Genomic DNA, 25,143 nt, shown 5'->3' with positions numbered 1-25,143 from the left:
GAGCATCTACCTGATCCACAGCCTTGAGATGCTTTCCTACCTACAGGAACCAGCTGTATGCTCACTATATGAACGGAACGAATGAGAATTCCATTGTCCTCCAAATGCTTACCCACGCTTTAGTTGTACAAACTCTATTATATCACATAAATCAATTTGGAAAAATGGGGAGGAAACTGAGGCCAGGGAGGGTATAGAACCAGGAGCAAACACAGCCAACTAGCTTCCCTACTTTATGGCTCAGCAGGGACTGGGAAGAGAGAAGTATCTAAAATTGGTCGTTGGTGGGGAGGGGGGCGATACAAAGCAGACAGGCTCTGAGGTCTTACCTCTTCATTTTGCAAGAACTCTGGCTCTTTTTTCAGTTTCCCTCCATTTCCCCTCTGAATCTTTGGTGGAAACCCCTCCCATCACTTATTTCTTGGGAAGGTTGGGACTGGGAAAGCCTTAGAAAGCCACAGTGCATTGTGTCCTTCCTAGGGTCTCCATCTGCCCATCTTTACTCATACTCAGGATGGGCCAAGGATGGGAAATCATACAGAAACTTGGCAGGTTCCCAAAACAGGAAACAGAAGCTGAAACAGCATCACAATCTCTTTATTATGATTTCCACTATGCCCAGCCTCTGGGAGCATCAGCTTCTTCTGCAGTACTTGTGAAGGCTGGACCATGGGGAGGAGCATGCAGCAGTGATGGGAAGGCAGGGCTTGGGGACATTCCCTCAGCTTTACTGTTGAGTTACTGTCCTCAGAAAAGCATATGGGAAGGGCATGGGGGACAAGAGGGTTCTGAATCCTCCATTGCTGCTCAAGTACTGTTGGAGCCCCCCTCACAAGCCTGTTTTGGGTTGAGAGTGAGACCATAGGCCATAGGCCATCTCTTAATAGCTGGAAGCCAAGCTTGAAGGCCTTCATTTAACCATGGATGTGGAAAAGACTTGCTACCTAATTGATGTTCTCATCTGTGGTCATGCCACTACATTTCTCTACAAATTGGAACATAATTGGGCATCTTAGCCACTGGCACAAACCATTCCTGACACCCTCTCCATCCTCTGTTTCATTGGGGCACATGGCCCAGAGAGAAGAAGAGTTGGGATTCCCTAGGCTTTGGCTTTTCCTTAGCACTAGCAGGGTTTCATGGAAATTCTGTGATTTGTTTTCTTTTCCTTTCAAGGTTGCTAATAGCAATAGCATCAGGAAAGCAACAGTGGGGAAAATGCCCAGTCCTACCTTACTCCAGGGCTGAGCTGCCAGGAATACATTTTATGCATTCATACCCCCCACTCAAGAAGATGGCTGTTTGAGCTGCAGCCTGATAACTGGGCAAATCCAAACTAAGTGGCAAGGAGAAAGCAGCAGCTATTTTTTATCCATAGTAAATAAGGGATTGAAAGGAGCTATGATAACAGGTGCTGCCATGATGTCCTGAAATTCCTGCTTCAAGGATGCTCTATCTTTTGATGACAAGTACATATTTGCCTTTACTTTGCTGGTTTGAAGGGCACATTTTGCAGGACATTAGAGCCTGCTACCAGTTTAGTCCTGGCTGGAGGTTCCCATTTGCTCTGGGATGGTCATAGCTAGCCTGGGTCCTGCTGGATGGCTTCTGCTGAGCTTTCTTTCCTCTTGGCTCTAGGGCTTCCTGGCTGAAGCTGTGATACCTGCAGTGGTTAAGGTTGTGCTTCTGGCAGTCTAAGAGGCCCGGGTATAAACCTGGGGCTCATCCCCATAGAGGTGCCCTCTTGCCCTCTTGCCCTCTTCCCCGGTAATTTGTTTCTGTGCTTCTCATATTGGTTGCAGGAATGGGGGAACCTCCAGATTTGACCATTCACACAAAAGCCAAAGTGGCATCCCATATGAAGCACCAGGGCCAGAAAGGCCACTGTCTGCCCTGCCAGCCCCAGTCACTTTGGCTAGGGACAGGAAGAGACAGTCCTCATGGCTTCTGCTGTGGCTGCCCTCAAAGGGAAAAAAGCACTTGAGAGTTGAATCAGTATCTAGGAGTGAACGGGTTGCTACATCCCTAGGATACCAAAGGGACCCATTGCTCAAAAGTTAAGAGCCTGCAGCTGTTTGGGAAGGCTGGCCTCAGGAGAGGAAGACAAGGAGCAGATCTGGAGAGGTTACATAGTGACAGCCACTCCCTCAGCTGATCCTCTCTACCTGCTGCTTCACCCCCATCTAGCTGTCCCTTTACTTAAATCTGAGCATGGGGAAGACTTCTGAGTATAAATCAAGCTGAGAACAAGTGGTCTTCACAGGAGCATATATGTAACCCAAGCTTCCCTTGGCTGGGGGTCAGGTAACTGGTGCTTAGGAAAAGCAGTGGTCTCATTTTGGGGTAGCCAAGAAGAAAAGATCAAAACATTTTCTCATATCCTTGTTAGAGTCAGACACTAATTTTTCTACATGGCAGAATTGCAGACAGCCACACAATGGAAGGGCTGAAAGAGGAAAGGGAATGAGCCTCACTAGGGGTAAAGTCTGAACATCTTCAAACATACTGCACAGGGGCCCTATGGACTAGGACACTGCAAAGGGAGGAGATTCTGGACGGTGGGATTGGTTCGGGGCTTCTGCAACCTTAGCAATGGAACCTCTCCTTTGGTAAAGTGCTAGATGCCTATGGAAAAAAGGCCGGTTGCTCCTCTGTGCTTTTGTGCTTCATAGGACTCTTGTGGGCTGGGAACTCTATATTTTTTGCTAGAGGAAGTGTCCTTTGGGCCCTCTGTAGCAGAGCTGCACCAAGGGAGTTTGCTGTCCTGGAATATGGGGAGGAGGGATCCCAAATGGGTCTGATCCCTTGGTGGAAGGGCTCTGGAGCCTGCTTTGCCAAGCCCTGGAATGCAGCCAGCCTGATCTGGCTCTTTCCTCTCACCCATAAAAAGCTAGAGACAGAAGTCCTATAGAGGTAAGCGTCACCTTGATCTGTGCAGGTTCAAGTCCCTGTGACTGATAGGAGGCAGGAGAAAAAAACTGTTCATCTCTTAAAGCCCAGAGTTTGTCTCTTCTCAAAATGCCTTGTCCGTGAGGTCAAGAAGCCAAACACCATTAGCATACAGGGTGATTCACCAGGAGAGTAAAAGCCCCTGTACTTAATGTGTTTTTATGTTCTCAGTGCAAAACCCCATGCCTGGCTGCTTCTGATGCAGTCCTTGGGCCCAAAAGTCATGTGGTTTATTTTTTGGCTGGACAGAATAATGGCCCTACCTACTCATCAGCCCTGGGAATATGGCTGAGGAGTATTTAGAAAAAAAAATGTAGGTTTTGAGATGTGCAGGGCCATACACATGAACCCAGACCGCTCTTCTGAGTCCAATCCCGGAAGTTTACCACCATACTACTAGGTCAGGCAGTTTCTATAGGAGACTATAGAGCTCTCTCACCATGCCCTATCTGTGGCTCTCCCCTTTCTCTGAGCATCTCAATGCAGGGCTGTATGCTCCTTCTTCTATAAGCATCCAATTTAGTAAAATAAAGTACCTCAAGCAATGCTGATGTTTTAGCTTCTGTATGACCGAGCTCAACGCCCTTCAGTGACTCTTGGTGGTCAGATCTGGGGATACTTAAGTCGTCAGGTTGTAAACAGAAACCCAGACCTTGGACCACAGGGCCAGGGCTGACCCATTACATACACTGACTTGAGAACCTGACAAGAAACTAGGAAGGGGAGCTGGGGAATGGAGACCAGGCTTCATGCCTTTGTGGCAGCCTCTGTTTGCCCCAAAGTCCTCCCATTCCCAGGCCCAGGTCCTGTCCTGGTTGGGAAGGACATGCAATGAGCTGTGAGGAACAGCAGCAACTCAGGCCATGTCTCAGTGATGGGAAGAAGGGAAAACCTTCTTCTTCTGTGAGACTTTCCTGGGCCTTTCTCTGCTTGGGAGAGCTCAGATGCAAATTCTCTTCTTAGCTTTAGCCTCCTGTCCTCATTGTCAGGATGGTTGAAAGGAATGTCCTTGCTCAGTGCTTCTGTGGAGCTGCTCTTGAACTGTGGAAGAGGCTGGTTCTGGACTCCACAAAATTATATGTGGTTTAAGTCTTTTTGAGGTCTAAGGTTGAGTTCAGCTGGAGTAGATGGAAGGACACGAGCCCTCTTCTTGCCTCATCCATCCAGACCTTGTCCTCATTGGAGTTCAGGCTTTGGGTCTCTGTGGCAGCATCTAACACAGAGGGCTGTATCGCCTATCAGCACAGCTGCTCCAATAAGGCTAGGAGCCTTATCTGCAAAAGGGGTGGGAAGGGCTCTCCCTGGAATTTGACTATTACACTAAAAACTTTTGACCTTGGCTGACCTGGCTGAGAGTTTCCTAGAATTCTGGGTTGCTAGGAGAAGCTGCCTCCTTCTTTTCTAATTAGTACTCCAAAGGCTAGCTGCCTTCTCTGTCACTAGGAATTAGAATTGAAGTAAATAGTGGGCTGAACTGCAGTGATGGTTTCCAACAAGTTTCAAAACCCAACACACCTGAGAGATATAATGTACACCTATAGTGGCTCACCACAAAAGGAATTTTCAGTGGGGGTAGGAGTATGTCAACATCTCCAGGAGGGCAGATGAGTCTGATATGCCTCCTAACTTGGCCAACAGGTTTCTATTAGAAATCAGAACTGGGCAACAGAAGAGGAGAGTAGAAACCCCCTCATTTATACCATGGGCTTCACAAAGGGTCTTTGGTTCCCTTTCAAACAAAAAGAACTGGTTGCTAAAGGCATTTACAGCAAGGTGCGTGTGTGTGTGTGTGCGTGTGTGTGTGCGTGCATATATACATGTGGTGGTAAGTCTAGTCTGTGATGCCAGCTATGATGTGAGGGCAAGCAACGGGTCCCTCAAGGCCTGTAGCCCAGGAGTGGATGCTGCCACAGCTCTCAGGGCTACTCCCTGTGGCAGTGCATTTACTGCCTCTATTGTGAGGGGAACGGGTGACTTTGGTGCCATAAAGCTTAGTAACGAATGAAGATGCTGGCAGTGCCCCATTCCCATGAGTCTCAGTGCCAGGAGTTGGTGGAGGAACGGGAGAAAGGAAAGGAGGGGAGAAAACACTGCTCTCCCCAAGCTGAGCTTCTCTGCACTCTGCTATCCTGGGGGTTTCAGGTGAATGGCTGAGCTGTTGGGGCGAGCAGCCAAGATGTAGATGACATTCTCCTGCAGGAAGGTGGGCCACTCCACAAATCTGAAGTGGAAGCAGAACAGAGGTTTGTGAGACTGGTTGCAGAACCTTAAATTCATGAGGCCCAATCCCATTTGCAGCATGGCTTGGGCTGGGCAGAGTTCAGGGCAGTGCTTGCTCATGTGAGATGGCCATGGCTGGCTTTGCTACCAAGCCTACAGGCCAGCTGGTGGCCTGAGGGATCTGGGGTTCAAATGTGCACTCTTGGGGCTTGGTTTCTGGAGTGGGTGCAGGATATTTGGGGGCTGGCAGTGGGAAATGGTCTTTCTTACTTGTCTGTGTATATTGGGAAGGGTGAGGGGGGTGCAGACAGCCAGGTGAGGAGGTCCCACTCACCTGGACTCCTGCTCTGTGGGTAGCAGGGCCTTGTCATGGCTCTTTCTGCTGATGCTGCTGGCTGGACTGCTATCTGCTATGGGACCCACGTGGCTGATGCTGTTGGGCACAAAGACATGTAGTTAGGAATGGGAGAGTGAAAGACCTGGCTCCTCCAAACTTTGGTGAATCCATTGCTCTAGATGTGCACATCCAGGCTTTTCCAATGGGGGTTGACTCAGAGTTTGGAGCATTGACTGTCCTGTGCCCTGGCCAATAGAAATCACTGCCTTCTGTCTAATGTACAGGAGGACCCTTTCTTGATTGTTGGCAGAAGAGGGAAGGTACCTTTTATTCAAAGAATCATTTGGCATGGAAAAGGGAGGAGGGTAGGGCAAGTGAGGGCAGGGATTGGCAGGGAGCAGACCTGATGCTGCAGGAAGGTGCCTTGGAGAGGCGTTTGCAGAACCAGGAGTGCTGGGCTTGGCGGCACTCTGCCTCACTGATAGTGTTCCCACTGCCCCGGGCCAGGAAGATGGCTCGAGCTCGTTCCCGCTCCTTGACTGTCAGAAGCCTCAACAGAGAGTTCTGGGAAAGAAGAGATAAGTTAAGGTCTAGGAAGTAAAAATGTTTTGTAAATTGTCAAGCCATAGAGAATCCTATCTCCATGACTGCCTTTGCTACTGTAAATGGGGCCTCCCTTTGAAGTTGCCCAGAACCTTTCACCAATATTTACAGGGGGGTGCAGTGCAAATCACTCCTCCTTGGCCAGTTTCCCCAGTCAGGGCACTGGATAGAACTTGAGTACATTCCTAGTATTGGCTCCAGTGCTACCCCAACCTGCCTGGCATACTTCCCAGGTCTCTGTCACTCAGCATCCCATATCCACCCACTCCAACTGGCCCTCACCTGGGGACGCAATTGCTGCAGAAGTAGGAGGGACTCATGGTACAAAAAGTCCGGCCACTCTATGTGGCCTCGATGTTCAGGATCCAGGGCTGCAAACTGGTGGGCTGCCTGCTCCTCTTGCTCCTCACTCAGTGTCCTGCCACTGTCCCCTCGCTTTGCTGCTTGGTGGCGGTAGCGTAGGAAATCCTCCAGTGTCAGAGAGCAATCTGTGGGGAGGCACCCCTGCTGGTTATGCCCACCCTTTTCTTAGCCCCTGAGGTATCTCCACTCACCTCCAGGGAACCCTCCAGTGCCCCGTGTTCATACCTCTTGTCAAGTCTTTGTCTCCCATAGTCAGGGTAACTCAGGCTGTTGCTAGGATGGGTGCCTCTGTTGGCCAACAACTTGGGAACAGGGACCCATTTATCCTCTACCCTCCAAGTTCCAGACTATTGCTTTCATGGCTCATTCTAAAAAGTGTGAAGGAAAAATCTGCCCGGTCCCTCTCCCATCACAGCAGCACCCTCCAGCCTCACCAGGGATGACTTTACACTGCTGAAATGTCTCCATGAGGCTGTACATTTCTTCCTCAGTGAGCAGTAAGTTGAGGTTGTCCTGAGAAAAAGGAAGAGCCGAGTCAGTGGCCATGTAGGCTAGTAGGTGAGGGAGGACAAGGATCAAGAGGGATGGAAATAATATTTCAATGGAACGCAATTCTGAGATCATCTCATCCCAACATCTCAATCATAATCTTGATTCACAATCAAGGAGATTGAGGCCACAGAGAGGGGAAAGTACTTGGTCAGAGTTGCCCAGCCCAGAGCCCAGTTACCTTGACTCTAGCCATGAATCTCTTTTACTAAAATAATGGTTTTCAAAGTATCCTTTGAGATCCCCTAGGGATTCCTTGGAAGTGTCTTAGGAAGTTGTTGCAAGGGAGCAGGGGGCTGGTGAGTGGGCAGGGTTGTGAACCCCACTCTCCACAACCTGAACAGCTCCATTTGTATCCATTTTATGTATTTGGCTTCTGTGTCAGATTGTGATCAAAGAGTTTTTAGTTAAAAAACAAACAACAACAAAAACATAGTTTAATTCTAGCTCTGCTCCCAGTGGGTTGTATCACTTTAAATAACTCCAGAACAGGTTTTGAGAAAGATGCTATCATGACAAAGTTCCTAAAGTCAAATGAGTATTTTGTTGCACTATAGAAATTTTAATTCCAAAGAGCACTGATATGTTACTTTGTTAACATTACCACAAAGTCTTTATATTCTCAAGGATTCTGTCTGGTAAATGGTTAATTTTTTCCTAAAAATACCAGCAAAGAGCAAAAACAGATATTTTCTAAACATTCATTTGTGGGTTTCATAAATAATTCAAATAATTCTTTTAATAAATACTTATTAAATACCTAATATATGCTAGACACCACATTCATGTTTAATAACCCTGCAAGAAGTTCAGTATGGTTTGTGTGTAGCATGTGTATGGGTGTGTGGGAAGGGATGATAAAAAATAGAGAGGTAGGTGGAAATCTGTTTGTAAAGAGCCTCAAGGGCCCTTTTGTGAGCCCCTCAAATTGGGCCATTATTCTGAGGGCAAAAGAGAGTTACCATAGGGTTTTGAAGTACAGAGTGCCATGGTCAGATTGTTGGCTGCTGTGTGGAGAATGGATTAGAGGGGCGAAGCCTGGAGGCATGGAGAGCAATTAGGTGGCTGTGGCAATAGAACAGGAAAGAAAAGATAAGTGGCTAAACTAAGATATGGTAATGGAGAAGAGGGTAGAAAATTGAGCAGTATTAGGGGAGAGAATCAATAGCATCTATTGACTTACTGGTTGTGAGGGATAAGGGAGAGAAATGAGTTGGGATTGGTAACTGGGGGGATGATCAGAGAGAAGGAATGGAGGAATGGCAGGTTTTGAGAGAAAGATGAGGAGTTCATTTTGGGGCAGTTTGGGTATGAGGTACCTGTGAGACATCAAGATGGACAAGTCCAAGAGACAAGAAATATAGGTCTGTATGTTTTGGAGTTGTTAGTATTGAAATGGTAGCTGAAGCTACTGGAGTGTGTGAAGTCATCCAGAGAGAGAATGTACAGTGATAAGGAAAGCGTTAGCAATAAAATCTTGGGAAGCATCCGCTTTTGGGACTAGGACAGAAACTAACAAAGGCATTGAGAAAGAATAGTCAGAGAAAAAGGCAGGAGGATAATTAGTAGAGAAGGTTTCACAATGGAGAGGGCAATGTTAACAATGATTACACAAGTGTGGTGGAATTTTATTGATTTTCTTTTCTCTAATTTCTACATTTTGTATAATAATTCTCACAATCAGAATATTCAAACTCTAAAAAAAGAGGGTGGATAAGGAAGTGCCAAATACTTTAGAGAGGTCAAGTAACAAGATGACTGAGAAAAGTCATTGGACTTGACAATTCGGAAGCCACTGGTGATCTTAGGAAGACATAGTTCAACAGAATGATGGGTGCAGAAGCCCAATCACAGTAGCCTGAGGAATCTCAGAGAAATAAGAAGGTCCTTTGAGATAAGCCTTTCCCTGGCTGTGAAGGGAAGGAAGGAAAGGGGAGAAGCTTATAAGAAGCCTCTTTAAAAAGCCTTGTGGTGAGTGGTTGTAATTATGGTAGGATTGTGAAAGAAAGTTGGGAAGGAAGCAGTGCATTCCCAGGGGTTTAAGAAAGAGACACTTTCAATCCAGTTCCACACCAGCAGAACACCTCAAAGAAGAGTGGCTGTAAGTAAAAAGGCTGCATTCAGAGGGGTGGTAACTGGTACTAGAAATCATCTGTACAGCAGGGTCTGCTGTTGGATACTTCAGTTGGGGAAAAGGTGTTTAAGTGGTAGAAATACATCATCTTATGGACAAGCCATAGAGAGATTTACTTGTTAGAAAGTGGCACATCTTTGCCCTCTTCTAGGCAGTATAAAGAAGAGGAGGGTCAGCAGATGCTCCTGACTTTGAAATAAGTGATACTGAAGATATCTGCAGGACAACAGATTGGGAAGGCAAGACTCTGAACTCCATTCAGGTGGGGTGACAGATGGGCATAAATCTGGCTTTCAGTGAAAACCTTTGCCTCCGTCCTTCATGAAAAGTTGGAAGGCATTTATGCATCATTTGTAAAGTTCTGAATCAATAAATCTTTGTTATTTAATGCACATTTCAGAGATAAAGAATAATGTTCTTTAGAGTCAACTGGTAGGCCAAGCCAGGATCTCAGGACTAAGAAGTTTTCCTTTGATAGAATCTATCCATTTTGGAAGTAAGCTGGGAGGATTTTGGGTTCATCTTCTTAGATGAAAACAATGAATGACAATTACAGACTATTAGAGAAAGCACTACTCCATGCGGAATTACTTTTGAGTAATTAGGCTTCATCCTATCCCTTCAATCCTCTACCTCAGAGGTTCTCAACCAGGATGATTTTGTCCGCTGAGACACATTTGGTAATGTTGGAAGATATTTTTGATTGTTACAATTGGGGGTGGTGTGCTACTGGCATCTAGCAGGTAGAGGCCAGGGATGCTGCTAAATATTCTGCAATGTGTACATTTCCCACAACAAAGAATTATCTGGCCGAAAATGTCAATAGTGCTCAGGTTTCCTGTTCTACTTCTAGGAGCTTTGTATCTACTATTAGGCCACATGTGTTTTAAGACTGGGCCTTCAGGAAAAGTACGAAGTCCCCTGCTGAGCTGCAGCCCCTTGTTCTTGCAGTCCAGGCTCACACAGTAGTGGCAGCTCCAGCCTGTTTCCGTGTGGGCCATCTCGGTCACTTCCACCGCACTGTCTCCCTGGATATAGCCCATGCGGCGCAGGCAGCCATCATGGAAAACTCTGGTGCAGACCCTGCATGGGAAGAGGCTCTCAGCGGTCCAGACCTCACAGACATCACACATCTCATCGTTGACAACCTGGGGAAAAGATGGCAGGAGTGAATGGGCATGTGTAAGCACAGGCAGCAGGATCCAATAGCCCCAAGAATAGCGCTTCCCACAAGCATGCATGAGGCTGAATCTCACTGGAGCAGCCTATAGGAACAGTTTCTACTGAGCCAGTGTTAAAGCTACAGAGCTTTCTCTCTGGCGGACTAGAACCAGGAGGGTTTTCTGGTTGCTCAGGCTTTTGTGACCATGTTCCTAAAGAGGGTTGCTACTGGCATTTTGGAAAGAACAATTCTTGTTGTGAGGGATCACCCCAGACATTGTAGGACATTTACTATCCCTGGTTTTCCTGGCACCAAATACCAGGAGCACCCCAAGTCCTGTGATCTCCCCAAACTATCTCCTCCCAAATTTCCAAATGCTCCCAACAGGAGGTGGTACTCTTCATGGTTGAGAACCCCTGGGTGGGAGTGTTGGCAGAGGACCTGCCATGTCATTTCTCATCACCCACTGCCCCAAGCCTTTCACTAAGACTACCTCAGGATGTAACTAATGTTTTTATTTTTGTAGAAGAAATTCAAAGACTATTCTGGACTCAGCTCAGTCATTCTGATTCTGAGTATCACCTCAACTATTCTCAGGTCTCCCTGTCCTGCTTCCTGATCCCCAGAAGGTCAAAGACTTGAGGACCCTGCCCTATTTGGGCACTCACAGGCTCTCTGGGCTCCAAGAGGATATCTGGAGGCTTGTCATCATCCAGCTTCCGGGTGGGGCGGATGAAGGCAGGGGGTGTGAAACGATTGGTCTGGTCAAACTCCTCAGGCTCCACACCACGCCCGTCTCGGAGCCGCTCCCAGGCTGCACGATTGACACTGCTTTCCTCCTGGAGCACTGAGGTGCCTGCCTCTGTTTCTTTCTCCTCCTGCACCTCTTGAACAGAGCCCTCTACAGTGCCACACTGGGACCCAGGTGGTTCACCTGAGCGTCTGATGGAAGGCCTGTCCCGCAGCCCATCCTTGAATGCGGACACAGCCAGGCTCACCTTCTGCACCTGCTCCACTGTCTGTCGCTTGGACATCAAGACCCCCATGACTCTGTGACCAAAGAGGAAAAAAAAAGCAGAGGGGCACAGGCTCAGCCAGTGGCTGAGCATGTCAGACCAATAAGTATCAAGACCATTTACCTAAGTGGCAAGTGCTATCAAATCATTTCTCCCTCTTCTGGAACTCGGTAGCTTGGTAGAATGGGGAGAACCCTTGTTAAGGAGTCGGAAGACTTTGATTCTAGTTCTTATTGGCCCTGTGACTTTGGTTTTCCCATCTATGAAATGAGGGCTGTCTTCCCAGCCCACTTCACAGGGCTGTAATGATAATAACTTAGGTAATGGGCTTAAATTAACAGTGCTTTAGTAAACAGTAAAGGCCTCTACAAATTTCAAAGGCTATCTCTGTCTTCCTTCCTAAAGCCATTGGACTAGGGGGCCCAGGCCTCTGTTACTTTTCAATAGAGACTTTGGAGCCTAAGGCTTAAACCAAGCTTGTAGCAGCACATTTCAACCCCTCTGATTGAAGGAAAGCTCCTTCAACAAATGCTGTGTAAAATCCATCCAGAGACAATCCTCATTGAATGCCTACTTTGAAAGTCAGAGTGAATGAATTCTTACTTTTTTAGAGGACTCCTGAATTACATAGTCAGGAAGCTCTGCCACCTCTTTTCATGTGGTAAAGGTCACAGACACGCCTTTATCCTTATAATTAGTAGCAATGTCTATTTGCGGGTCTGTTTGTCTGTCACAGATAACTGGCCTATTATGAGTTCGAAGTACTTCCTGTAACTTCTAAGGCTTCACTAATGTTATTTCCACATTTTTTGCTTCGATTTTTGAAACTGTTTAAGAAAGTTCATATCTTTTACAGGTTAAAAAGTAACATAATACCTACCCTTGCTCTGCAGTATGAGTATGCATCATTGGAAAGTGAGGGTATGACAAAGCACACTGCAAACCTCATCTGCTAGCCTAGCCTAAAGGGCCTTAGTGGAACTCAGTTGGGATATGCTTGTTCTGAGTAAAGTGGAACAGAGAGTCCAATTTTGCCTCACCTTCAATCTATTCTAATCAAAGTTTATTGAATAGTACTATGTGCAAGTCACTAACGACTCATAAGAGAACAGAAAGCAGGAAAGACAGAGCCTCAACACTCAAACTGCTTAATATCAGAATTCAAAGAAGAGTCAGTGCCTAAAGGAAGGTGAGACCACACTACTGGGAGTCAAACTGGATCTTGAAGGATGGGTAGGAAGTTTTCCTCAGTTTCCAGACAGTGGTTAGGAAGAGAGGTAGGGCCAATTAGGTTACTGTAATAGTCCAGGCAAAAGGTAGAAGGCTTCAAATAAATTGGTGGCAGTGGGAATGATACTGACTGGGTATACTGATACCATGGAAATAGTATTAGAGAAATTTAGGAATAAATTGATAACTGATTGGATCAAGAGTACTGGGAGAAAGGGCTGTTCTAAATGGACTAACTTGAAGAATGATAGTGCTATTTACAGAAATGGGGAAATAAGGAAGAGGGTTCAATTAAATTGGATTTTGTACATATTGAATTAAAGATGCTCTGGGACATTCATTTGTCCTGTTATCCCCTGCCTAAAACTTTTCTATGGCTTCCCACAGCAATCGGGATAATGCCTCCTCAAATCAACCTCTTCACCATCACCTATAAGGCCTTGCATTGTCTGACTCAGCCTGGCTACCTTCTTCCCTCTGTGTTCTAGCCACACTGCCCTCTTACAGTCTATTTGCTATGCTCCCTCTCTTTTTGGGACCTTTCAACATTCCTCCCCACCTGATTAGTGCCTCATCTGTCAGAGCTCAGCTCAGGTATCCTTCCTCAGGGAAGTCACTGCTGACTCCCCAGGCCAGGCCGAGCTCTCACAGCACCATGCTTTTGGCTTAAAGCACTAATGTCAGTTCACATGCAATATTATGGTTATCTGATAAATGCCTGTTTCTTCTACTAGGCTGTTTCTGACCTGCATGGTATCTAGCTCTAATATCACCAATGTGCCTGACACAGAACAAATGCTTAATATTTTCCAATTAGTTAATTAAGTGTGGAATAGACTCTTTGCTTTCTTACAAAGCCTTTATACACATATTATCTGATGACTGCCCCAATCTTCTTTCCTCTTCTTGGTGAAAACACCAACCAAGAATGTCTGTTTCTGATATACTTTTGGGGTCAGAAACACTGCTTGTATCCTCCACAGTGGTGCAAATTTGTACCCTCCCACCTCATCTTTTTGTTTATAAAATTAAAATATATGACTAGGGATATTTACTTTGAATAATTTTACAGGGAGGTGGCACAGGGCACTTACTGAGGAAAGTTTTATAATGCAAATGTAGAAAATCATTTAAGATTGTATGACTCAGTGGGCAATTAATAATTTGTGTTTTAAAAACTCCTTTTTTCCTCCTGGTTAGAAACAAATATCAGGCAATAGAAAAATGGTTAAATTATGGTATGATGGAAGACTAAACAACATGAAAAACATTGGGGTGGAAATATATTTATTAATGTGGAAAGATAATCAAAATATAAGAGCATATACTGAAAAAAGTAGGTTACAAAAATGTTCATGTTCTCATTATTGTAAGAAAGAATTGTGTATATGTGTTTTTCTTTTTTTTGTTAATTTGTATTTTCCAATTTTCCTACATTACACATTAATTATATAATAATAAGATCCCAGGGCTGACATCTAGTGACTTGTTTTAGTTCTGGACCTGTTGTTATTTGACCCAGAATACTCTGCTTTACTGCTTTGGGCTTCAGTTTCTCTGTTAATGAGTTTGTTTCAGAGCATATAAATGTTTGGAATGCTAATGTTATCTTCCAAATTCTTTTAAAGTGCATGTGACCTAATGAGGGTATCCAGCCTTGGGAGGGAGGGGAAGAAAAGGGAGTGTGTATGTGAAACTTTTGGCTGAGGCTGTTGATGCAGCAGGTTCTTGAAGTACAAGGTTGGACGTACAGTCCCCACGCCCTGCTCAGATACAGTTAGGTGGGAAAGCAAGCCTCCTACTTACAGTGAGAGGAACAGACATGACAAGAGGGAAAATGCAAAACTGACAACCTTTCCCTGCATACCTTATGTATGACCAGTGATGATTCCAAGGCCCAGTGTTTTCCTCAGAAATCTTTTATGGTACGTTTTTCAAAGTTTTTTACTGTGACCCATAGTAAATATAATTTATGTCGTGACCCTGTTCACACATACCTGTGTTTACAGATTTGTAACTGAACAAACAGTTTTGTGGAACAATCCTATATTTGCCACATGTGATACTCCCTAGTATTTCTGTATATAGGATATCCTCTCTATCCTATTTCCCTAAAACAATCCTGATAGTGACGCTCTAAAACGATTTTATGACCTATTAATGGATCTGGACCTGCAATTTGAAAAACACAGCCTTAGGATCATTTAAAAATTTTGATTGAAGAATTACACTTTTTTCTTTTGACTTAAAGAGGGTTATCTCTAAGAGATAAGGTGTATAAGGTAAGCTTTGCCCTTGACAAGAGTGATGAAAGATTAACAGTTTTCACAAGCTTGTCTTGACAGTCTGTGTGGTTGGAAGGGCTAGCAGAAATGGACAGCTACTAATATACCTCTGACTGAAGAAAAACCCTATTCTATACAAGAAGCTTTGACCTGTGGGCATATGAAAAAGAATATTCATTGGAGCACTGCAGTGCCAAAATGGTGGGAACAACCTTAACAGGGGAGTTACTGAATAACTTGTGATATTCATGCAATAAAATATATATATATAGAGAAAGCAATATGCTTGAATGCAACAGAACACAAAGACTAGAGCAATGATTTTCAAAATGGTGAATTGGCTAGATCCTGGAGGTGGGGATGGGGTAAGGTGAAGTGGGAGGTATATATCAGAAACTCCAGGAAGAGGGTGAGAACTGAATGGATTGAAAATGCATATCAGGCGGCGGACTTGGCCCAGTGGTTAGGGCGTCTGTCTACCACATGGGCGGTCTGCAGTTCAAATCCCGGGCCTCCCTGACCCATGTGGAGCCGGCCCATGTGCAGTGCTGATGCGCGCAAGGAGTGCGCCCTGTAAGGAGGTGTCCCCAGTGTAGGGGAGCCCCAGCCGCAAGGAGTGCGCCCCGTAAGGAGAGCGGCCCAGTGCGAAAGAAAGTGCAGCCTGCCCAGGAATGGCACCACACACACGGAGAGCTGACACAACAAGATGATGCGACAAAAAGAAACACAGATTTCCGTGCCGCTCACAACAACAGAAGCGGACAAAGAAGATGCAGCACATAGACAACAACAGAAGCGGACAAAGAAGATGCAGCACATAGACGCAACGAGCAGATAACCGGGGTGGGGGGGGGGGGAAGGGGAGAGGAATAAAAAAAAATGCATATCAATTATATTGTGTTTGAAAAACAAATATTAAAAACTATCACTTTTTTGTTTTGATTACAAAACAGCAGAGCTTGACATTGTCGTCTTGATTCCTGGGGATACACAGAAGGTATTAACTCTTCAAATAGTTGAGGGCAGTCCCCTCCCAGAAGGTATATCAGAATTTTTAGTGAACAATCATAAGGCTTACATTTATCAGAAAGAGGGCATGGGTTGAAAAAAAGTTGAGAACATTTATTTGGAGACCTGGAGTAAAGGTAAGATTCCATTTCTCAAGAATGATTCATTGGAGGAAAATCAATGATATGTGTGTGGTTTATATTGGCTTTTCTCATATGACATAATAAAAGTTATTGAACAAAGTCCAGCCAATTAGGAGGGTTACTCTGTAAGTGGACTGACTCATTAATAGTGCATCAGCAATCTAACCACAGGCACCTCCCAACACACTGTAGTCCTGTTACAATCCATTATTCTCAGTAAGGATAAAAGAATCACTTTAAGCTATCTCAATTGTTAATGAGCTCACTGCAGTGGTTTTGGGGAGTTTGTCTTTAAAGGAATTTCGATGAAGGGTGAAGCTGACATCTACCAGTAAGACAAACAGACAAATATTTAAAAAAACCCAAACCCACATTCCAGCCCTGACTGCAGGCTCTGGGAGCACTTCTGTTCCTTTTATCTATAACAGCTTAATTTTCAAGGCCCCTTTATTCCTGTAAGGGCAGAAAATATAGAATAGAATCATAAAAGAAAAACATCTAAATCCAAACAAGACCCCAAGTGATTTTTGGATTGAAGTGGTTTAGATTTTGAGAGTAAACTGTGAGGATGCAACAGAATTAAGCTTCACAGATGAGCTAAAGCCCTTAATGCTTAACTGCAAAGAGGATCAAACCTGCTTACAGAAGACACCTTGATTAAAAGTGAATGTACTTAGGGAATTGTTACAGCTCTATTGGGGAGTGCAGCAGAGTTCCTGGAGTGGGAATTCAGCACTCCCTCAGTTGTCGTGTGATACTCTACCCTCTATGTCAGTACCCAACAAATATCCGAACATATCTATATAACCTATATGCATGCCCTGGAGAACTCCCTCCCACCCATAGCAATGCTCCAAAATGTACTCATCAAATGTAATGAATGTATCACACTAATGAAAGAAGTTGACGTGGGAGGAGTGGGAAGTCTGGGGAATGGGGTATGTGGGAACCTCTTATATTTTTTATTGTAACATTTTGTGTTATTTATGTATCTTTAAAAAATATAATAAAAGACATTTTTAAAAAAGAAATTTAAAAAAGTGAGTGTGCTCAAATATCCATGATGTGCCCTGGGGTGACTGAAAATTTAACAAAATCAGCTCTAATTTCCCAGAGAAACAAGCAGTAGTGATTAGTGATGGGTAAAAACAAATGTCTGATGAGAAAAACCTGGCCTCACTTGTGCTGGAAGAAATCCTACGAGGAAGAGTAAGTTAAAAGGAAATCAAGTTGCAAAGATCCCCAAATTGTATATAATGATTACTTCTTTGGCCAGTGGGTGGAATTGGGGTTTTCTGTTCTCTAATAGAAATGAAAAGGGGGATAAAAAGGCCTTGATCCAAGGATGACATGACTGTCAAAAGAATCTGTGGTATCTAGAGAAGGCTTGGGAAAACAAACCAATCTCAATAGGAGGGGCAGGGCCAGATGGTGGTAAACCACAGTGAAACCAAGAGTGGAATAGGGCCGTCTTGACTATATGAACTGGAGGAAATTGTAACAGTACAACCAGAATCTTTCTTTGGGCATAGAGAAGCCTGTCTAGATAAGACATATGTGGGCAGCCTGCAATGTGTGTGTTCAAGACACACCCATACCCTGCAGAGCACCTGCTTACAATGCAGTGGGATTCTTTATAAGGACAAAGTGTTGGGGGTAAAAGGAGCAAGGGGGTTGCTCCACAGTAGTAGCTGGTGGAGAAATAAGGAAAAAGAACGCAGCTGGGGAGCTTTTCTTCCCAAGCTCTCTCCATAAAGATTCATAGTTGTGGAGAACCTGATGAGCATCCCTTCTAATAGGCTGGAGCCTCATCTTGCACATTAAATGTAAAGCACATTTACTTGCTTTCATTTGATTCTTGATATAGGAATGGCAGCTGTTTAGAAAAGGCTCAAAAGCAATTAAGAGTGATCTCCTGGTAGACAGGAAGGCTTTGCTAGGCAGGAACAAAGCAAAGAAAAGCTCTGAGAGGGAGGGCAGCAGGGAAAAACAGTCAAAGAGAGTGAGTTGAGGAGGTAGAAAAAAGGAAGCCTCAGTTTTCCACTGAAATCAGGAGGGAGGAAAAATTTGAGACAGTTTCCGCTGCCTTCCATACAGCATGAGTTCTGAATGAATGCTGCAGAGATAACTGGACAAGATGAAAAGTTTGTGTTAGTACCCTTTCATTTCCTCAGAATGAATCTGAGGGACTGATCAGACTAAATCTGCAGAACTCGCTTCTAGATACTAAGTGGTGGCCAGCTCATCACATCCACTCTGCTTCCCCAGAGGTGGAACCATGATGAGTCAGGGCTAGGAGGGATGAGAACAGGTAACCCACACAGTAGCTATCGGTGATTTCTCTGACCACAGAATTTTGGATTTTAGCTTCCACAACAATAATGATAAGAAAAGAGACCAACATTACCAAAGTCAACTGTCCCCTTCATGTATGCTGTGGCCTGTGGCACTATGGCCTGGGCCCCAGCATACCAGCAGCCTTAAAGGCATTAACTGGGGAAACTCCTCTGTCCTGGATTTGAAACTGGAGAAATTTACCAGGAGCACCATCCAGTATATAAGGGTGGAAAGTTTAAGGATTATTGGCAATGGCTCCTAGAAGTGTTTGCCTGAAGGATTGTCTTGGAGCCTCAGGACAACGGAGGTGACCATCCAAAAGGGTATGGGAAACCAATAGAACCAGGGACTAAAAGCCATAGAATGCAAAGCACACACCCTAAGCTCAATGTGCATATCAACACCAACCCTGAAACCCAAGTAAAAATCAAGAAGATTCCCCTTGCCGAGGGGCTATAGCTCAGTGTTTGAGCGCCTGCTTCACAAATGAGGTCCTGTGTTCCATCTCTGGTACCCCCTAAAGAAAAAAAAGTGATTATGCAAAAAGAGTTCTCTTACCCTCTGCTGGTTACCCAATAAACAGCTCTCCATCGGACTCCTGGTCTTTGAGGAAATTCAGGCTTCAGGTGGTCCAGATGTTCTACAGTGACTAGCTGTTGTTTTGCTTTCGACAGCCTTTGCCTCACCACACTGCTCTTGGACCCTGTTCCTTGGATTCTGTTGCCTGGCAGTAACCTACAGACTATTTTTAGTTTCCCATTTCTATAGACCCTGAAAGAGATATGTTTGGTGTCTCTTCATCTCCCTCCATTCATCTCTGTTTGTCCAGAACAGCAGTACTGGCTTCAGTCAGCCAAGGAAGACATAGTCGCCCTAAGTGCACAAGGCTCATTTAGGCTTTCTAAGCTGCAAAAGGGCTAAAACTGTCTTCCTGGCCTCAGCTCAAGGGGATAAGGCATGAGGGAGGTCCTGTTGTTGTTTAATATTTACTGAAAGCCCACAAAGCTCTAATATACATAAGAACAAAATTATGGCATGATCTTTGGTGGCTGGGGGCCTGGGCTGAGTCTTCATTAAAAGCTACAGTGCTGATGTCCCACAGGAGGAGAGCAGCAGTTAAGGAACATCACACCATTGGTGACTGGCTGGTGGACTGCACTTAGCAAGCAGAGCTTCTCAGCAAGATGGAGAGGCACACCCTGTTCTCTGCCCTGGGTCCCAGATGCACAGAATCAACCCCATTTAATACACTTTTTACAACTTAATTATGAATATTTACTTGTTTGTTGATTTTACAAACATTTACTGAGTGCAACCTACTATGTGTGAGGCACAGATCAGGCACTTAATAACTGTTGGCAGAATGAACAAATGGAACCTCACTCAGCTTGTGAGACTGCAGTGTGAGTATGTGCTGTGTAGGGGGCATAAGAGGAGGATTAAAAAAAAAGGTGTTGCTTGAGCTAAATTTTGAAAGATGAGTGGGAGTTATCCCAGTGGATAAGGAAAGAAAAGGCATTCCAGGAAGGGTTTTGTAAAAGCACATGCCAAAGCATGGAGCTAAATGGGGACCCAGTCAAGGTTTAGATGGTATGAAGCCAGCCTGGGTGCTGGATAGAAATTGGTGAGGAAACCTGCTTTCATATAAGAATTAGCATCAGCCCAAAATAATGGTTTGAGATAGTATGCTTAAAATAGTTGTTTAGAAGGGAATATGTATTTAGATTTCAGGAAGGAAAAAAAAAATAGCCCAGATTATTAGATTTTCTGAGGCCAGGAAGAGGACTGTCCTAATAAGTTTGGGCACTGATCAATGAATGCACTCCTTGGCCTGAGGATCCAACAGGAAACTTCTCCACAGTCCAAGAGTTGGTAAGGTGTGATGTAGTGAATAACTTGGGGTTTTCCCTCTGGGAGATCCATAAGCCTGGTTAGGGTGGGATGAGGAGAGGGAGAAGCAGAGGGAGAGGAGAGGGGTGGTGGAGTTGTATTAGTCAGAAGACCCCAGTGAGATGAAACATTTCTCAAAGCCAAATAGAAATTATGTATATAAAGGGGCTTTGTAAATTATAGCATGTTTCCAATTATGGAGGAACTGTCATTATAATTATAGGAAGCTAGGAGTGTGTCCAGTTCACTCAAAGCATATGGGTAAAAGTAATTTTGGTAGGGCAATGGCAGGAGAGGTAAGAATGTGGATGCCAGAGGAGGCACAGAATAGCAGTTGAGTTTCAGTGACAACTGGAAAAAGGCATGCTCTACATTGATTCCTGTAGAAACTCTGTAAAGATGTAATTTTCCTTTTAATGTTTCTTATTCTTTAAAGTAAATAGAGAAATGCAAAGTGATTCTATATGAACTCCTCAAGTGCAAGGAACTCACATATTTATCTAGCTAAGGGCCTGGCAAGTAGGTAGCACTTAGAATATGTATGTGGGTCTCTGAGGGGATTACTAGAAAGGGGCCAGGGGATGGCAGGGAGTTATAATGGGAAAAAGATTCATGTCTCAGCTGGACATTGATGGTCTTGATTTCTTGATCCAAAGCTGGCAGGCAACTTCTGTCAGAACTTGGCCATTAAGATTGAGGGGTGATGTGAATAATGATATTCCCATCAGAAATGAATAAATAAATTTGGGAAATGAAGATAGCAGAAAAACAGCAGTACTGCTGGAGAGACATGTAGGACTGGAAGGTAATAGATTCTGCAGCTAAAGAGAAAGGAAACTATTTGCATGAATAAGATCCACTGAGGAGCAGGTGTACTGGGAAAAAATGTAAGAGTGTAGGAAATGGACTTGCTATTCACGTTCAAGGAAAAGGAGGCACTATAAAAAAAAAAAACATGGCAAATGTGGAAGGATGAAAACCATAAGAATGTGGTCAGAGAATATGTGAAGGAAAAAAACGGAGAAATCCAGACAGTAAAATCCTGACATATTTGGGTATGCTCAAAAGAAATTGAGATGAGCTATTCTGTCCCCTTCTATTTTCCTTTGGAGAACATTTTTTGAGACCATTAAGGGCTACCTGGTAGCCATCCTGCTCATTCTGGAATGATTTGATCGTAGAACAATTTTGTGATTAGGGAAGAGTTAGATAGTATTAGGATTTTTGTAATCTTAATGTTCACCCAGTGCTGGACATTGAGGTGGTGATATCCAAGGTCCAAGGTTTGGGGAGCATCTCAATGCCTTCCGTGATATTTCCAGGGTCATGAAGGGGTGTGATACCAACAGATCTTACTGAAAAGAACAGTTTTGGAATAAAACCCTAATGACAAATCTCTGATGTGGAGCAACTATCATATTTGCAAGTTGTTCCTTCTGATTAAAAAAAAATACCCCTGTTTATTTTGGCCTTCTAAGCTGATGAGAGGGGTTTGAACTGAAAAGGGATTATAAACAACTTTGTAATGGGGGAAGTGCTTAACCAATATAAACCTTTTTCATAAGTACAATGAGCTGTTCAGGAAGTACCACACCCAAACTTTAGGCTGCCATCATTGAGTTAAAACAACAACAACAACAAAACAAGACAAGTAAGGATTGATAAACCAGCTTGTCAGTTTTCTCACTAGCTTGGTCTCTCTTCTCACTAAGTAACGCTGGGAGCCAAGGAGGTGACTTCTATTAAAGGAGGATGTCATTAGGTTTGGCTGTGTGGAAAAGGGGAAGAAGGAAGACAGGCAAATTTTGTCAAAATGGCTCTGTATTGAATTTCATTGCTTGGCCTCTCCCATCACTTCATTTTTTTGAGAATGAGAAACCAGGGTCTTTATCTTTGGGTCCAAAGTTGCATGCTTGGGATTCAGCTGGAATGAAAGTGCTACCAGAGGCAAAGGAATAAGACAAGGTTTAGCAGAGGGATCAGACACAGACCCTTTGCACTTCCTGGATAACTGAGTCCCAGCTAGCCTTCCTTGGCTTGGCACTTTTACCAACCTCCTTCTCATGCTGAGGCTTTGTTGGACAAAAGGTTCCTGAGTGCTATTTGTGCACCAACATCTGCTGGTGCAGGTCTCAGACAGCCACAAGTATAGTATAGATCATGCTTCCTAGGAGTGACCTTGCCTTCTTTTTCCTCCCACAAGGATTCTGCAGCAGCGAGGGTGGCCTCTGGGACACTTCAACCTCTGAAGGCCTCCTGTAGTTCCCTGAACAAGTCCTGGTCAAAGACCACACCCAGAGGCCTCTCCCAGACCCACCCACCTCTAGATCTGGAGCTTCTGGGAGGCATCACTGTAGTGAGACTACCAATGAAGGAAGCCATACTCAGAAACCTGGGGCTTCAGTAGAAATCAGTTCCTGCAGCAGTCTCATCTTCATTAAATTGTCCCCATTCATTTGGTTAATCATCACATTTACTGAGCACATAATATTTGCACAGCCCTATGCTGGACACATTAATGCAACTTTTTAACCAACATACATTCTTTTTCTGCTTCTCCTAGATATTTCTTCCAAAATAAAACAGAAAATGGATTTACTGATTCCTAGCATTGTGACCTTGCGAAAATTGCTTAATCTCTCTGCGTCTGAGGTTCCTAGTGCTGAAGAGGATAATTAATTTCACCTAAGGGTTATATGAGATTAAAAAAAAAACAAACCCTAGTATATGGCCTGACAAAAATCCAGCTTGGAACCAACCGGACTACCATGTGCAAGAGAAATCCTAATGGAGGGCAATGGACAAAAGGCAGCCACCTCTTAACCATGTTGGGCAGACACAAGTGAGGGCACATTGAGCCATACAGGGGGCTCTGGGCCAGTGCCCTTCAGACATATGAAAATCACTCCTGGTCCCAGGTCCCATGGCAGGATATCTTTCCCCAGTCAGAGATTCCTTCTGGGAAGTTCTAGGGCACAGTCCAGTGTCCTCCTTTAGGGGGTCCTCTGTGGGGTCCATTCTGACTGTGCAGGCTCCCTGAGGTTCTCCTATGTTTCCAAAAGATTTTCATAAAGGGAACCCCAGAGATCAGCGGTGAGGCTCCCCTACTTACAATAGGGTTCCCCTGGAAGCGGTGCCCCCCATACTGGCGCTCCCCATGGGGGGAAATGCTGACAGAACCCTGGGGAGACGCCATTTACACAGGGGGCCCTCATGGGAGTGGCCTCCTCCCACATCCCCCAAAGGCCTCTCCCAAGGAGACAAAGGCTGCAGACACTCGAGGTTCATCCACTTACACAGGGACCACCTTGGGGGCGGCTCCCACACATGCACCTCAGAGTCCCGGGAGGCCAGCCCGCTGTCCGCAGACCCGCCCCTTGGGGAGTCTGCTCTGTCCCTGCCGCCCCCGTCCCCGCTTACCGGGACCGTCCGGATGCGGGACGCGGGTCCGATGCTGGCGGGCCCTACGCCACCCGCCCGTCAGCACCCATGGCCGCTCAGCGGGGCGGCGTGCTGGGGCCGAGGGCCGGGAGCTGGCGGCGCGGGCGGCGCAGCAGGCTGAGGCGGCGGCGCGCGCTCCGAGCACACCCACCCTCCCCGCCCCCCGGCCCGAGCGGCTGCGGCGCGTGCGCCCGCGCGAGGCGCCCTCCACGGGCAGGTGGGCGCGCGCCCCGCCCCACCCTCGGCGCCTCTGGCTGGGGCTTCCCGGCTCAGCTGGCGAGCGACGCGCGGGAGCGAGGCCCCGAGGGACGGCAGGAGGGCGGCGGCCTGGTGGGGGCTCGGCGCCCGGCCCGGTGGAGCTTGCCGCCTGGGCGTCAATGGGCGCCCTTGCCAGCGCCGAGCACTGCGGCGCTGGAATTGCGCCAGCCCAGCTCCCCACGATAAGGTCAGTGCCCTTCCGGAGGCAGCGCCTCTTCACAACTCCTGTCCAGCTCCTGGGCGAAGATGGGTCCTGCAGCTTGCATCTGCTTGGGGAGGTGAGAATGCCTCCTCCGGGGCCTAGACCAGGGCCTTACTTCTCCCCCCAGGCCCAGCTGCCCACCTAGGCAGCTCTCTGGGCCCACGGCCCTGGCATTAGGGCACTCACCTTTGCAGTATCCACCGGCCTCTGCAATGTTCAAATGAGCCTTCAAATGGCGCTTTGCTGGCCCAGCCGACCCAGTGCGATGTTTTCTTAGATTATTGGTCTTCCATTTCCTGCAGCAAAGTTATACCTTAATGTAACCCACTTTTTGCTGCAACAGCCTCATCCGGGAGCAGCCAATTTGTCAGGAGGCCAGAAGTTTCGAAGGCTGTAATGTGCATTACACCAAACTAGATCCTGAGCAGGGCAAGAAACGGAGTGTCAAGTCATAAAACACCTAACAACTAAGTATAGAGCAATAACTGAAGAGATACAAATTGTATGCTGAGATTAATTAATTGCACTTTTATGTGCCTTAATTTTCACATGAATTCAATTTCTATATCTCACCTACAACTCATCATTCCTTGGGCATCTAGTATTTGTTACACACTATGTTAGGTGCTGTGGGGGATACAAAGAGGAGTTCATTTTGTTCCTACCATCATGGGACTTAACAACAGTGAGTATACAATAAGTATAGTACTATATATTGGTATCATTTTTAAAAACAAAGTGCCAGGTACTCTTCTAAATACTTTATATATATTAAGTCATTAATTTTCACACCCAGTCCTCTGAGGTACTTTATTGTTAACTTCTACATTTTGCTGGTGAAGAAACTGAGAAACAGTGAAGTTAAACAACTTGCCTTAGGTCACATAACTAGTATGTGGTGGAGGTGAGACTGAAACCCATTATGCATACTGTCTCCTAACCATTACACTATACTGTCTCCACACTAGGCATCATGTCATCAGAGTTAAAGTTCTAGAGGAGCATTGAGAAAGGAG

General features: G+C 45.4%; 1 protein-coding gene across 2 annotated transcripts; it reads right to left on the bottom strand.

Annotated features, from left to right (window-relative positions):
* Positions 1–581: 581 nt before the first annotated feature.
* Positions 582–24,602, bottom strand: PHF24 (PHD finger protein 24). Of its 2 annotated transcripts, none has more exons than XM_004483973.5 (8): positions 24,314–24,602; positions 10,986–11,367; positions 10,118–10,303; positions 6,907–6,985; positions 6,392–6,597; positions 5,910–6,070; positions 5,504–5,602; positions 582–5,170 (listed from the first exon to the last, which is right to left on the bottom strand). In XM_004483973.5, the coding sequence occupies exons 2-8, from the start codon at positions 11,361–11,363 to the stop codon at positions 5,074–5,076; spliced, it is 1,206 nt and encodes a 401-aa protein (XP_004484030.1). In that variant the 5' UTR covers positions 11,364–11,367; positions 24,314–24,602; the 3' UTR covers positions 582–5,073. The 2 variants fall into 2 exon arrangements, with proteins under 2 accessions (XP_004484030.1, XP_058158005.1); XM_058302022.1 differs by lacking the exon at positions 24,314–24,602 and adding an exon at positions 23,647–23,899.
* Positions 24,603–25,143: the final 541 nt, after the last annotated feature.

The sequence above is a fragment of the Dasypus novemcinctus genome, chromosome 8 (genome assembly GCF_030445035.2).
Source record: "Dasypus novemcinctus isolate mDasNov1 chromosome 8, mDasNov1.1.hap2, whole genome shotgun sequence".
NCBI lineage: Eukaryota > Metazoa > Chordata > Mammalia > Cingulata > Dasypodidae > Dasypus > Dasypus novemcinctus.
The sequence above is the reverse complement of the archived record's forward strand: the minus strand, read 5'-3'. Positions and strand labels throughout refer to the sequence as shown.

What these genes read in the sequence shown, in the direction of transcription:
- PHF24 (XM_004483973.5), bottom strand. Translation starts at nt 11,363, where the DNA reads ATGGGGGTCTTGATGTCCAAGCGACAGACAGTGGAGCAGGTGCAGAAG. An exon ending in GCAGTGTAAAGTCATCCCTG is followed by an intron (nt 6,598 to 6,906) that starts GTGAGGCTGGAG and finishes GCCTCCCCACAG; the next exon opens with ATTGCTCTCTGACACTGGAG. An exon ending in CCCACAGAGCAGGAGTCCAG is followed by an intron (nt 5,171 to 5,503) that starts GTGAGTGGGACC and finishes CTTCCACTTCAG; the next exon opens with ATTTGTGGAGTGGCCCACCT.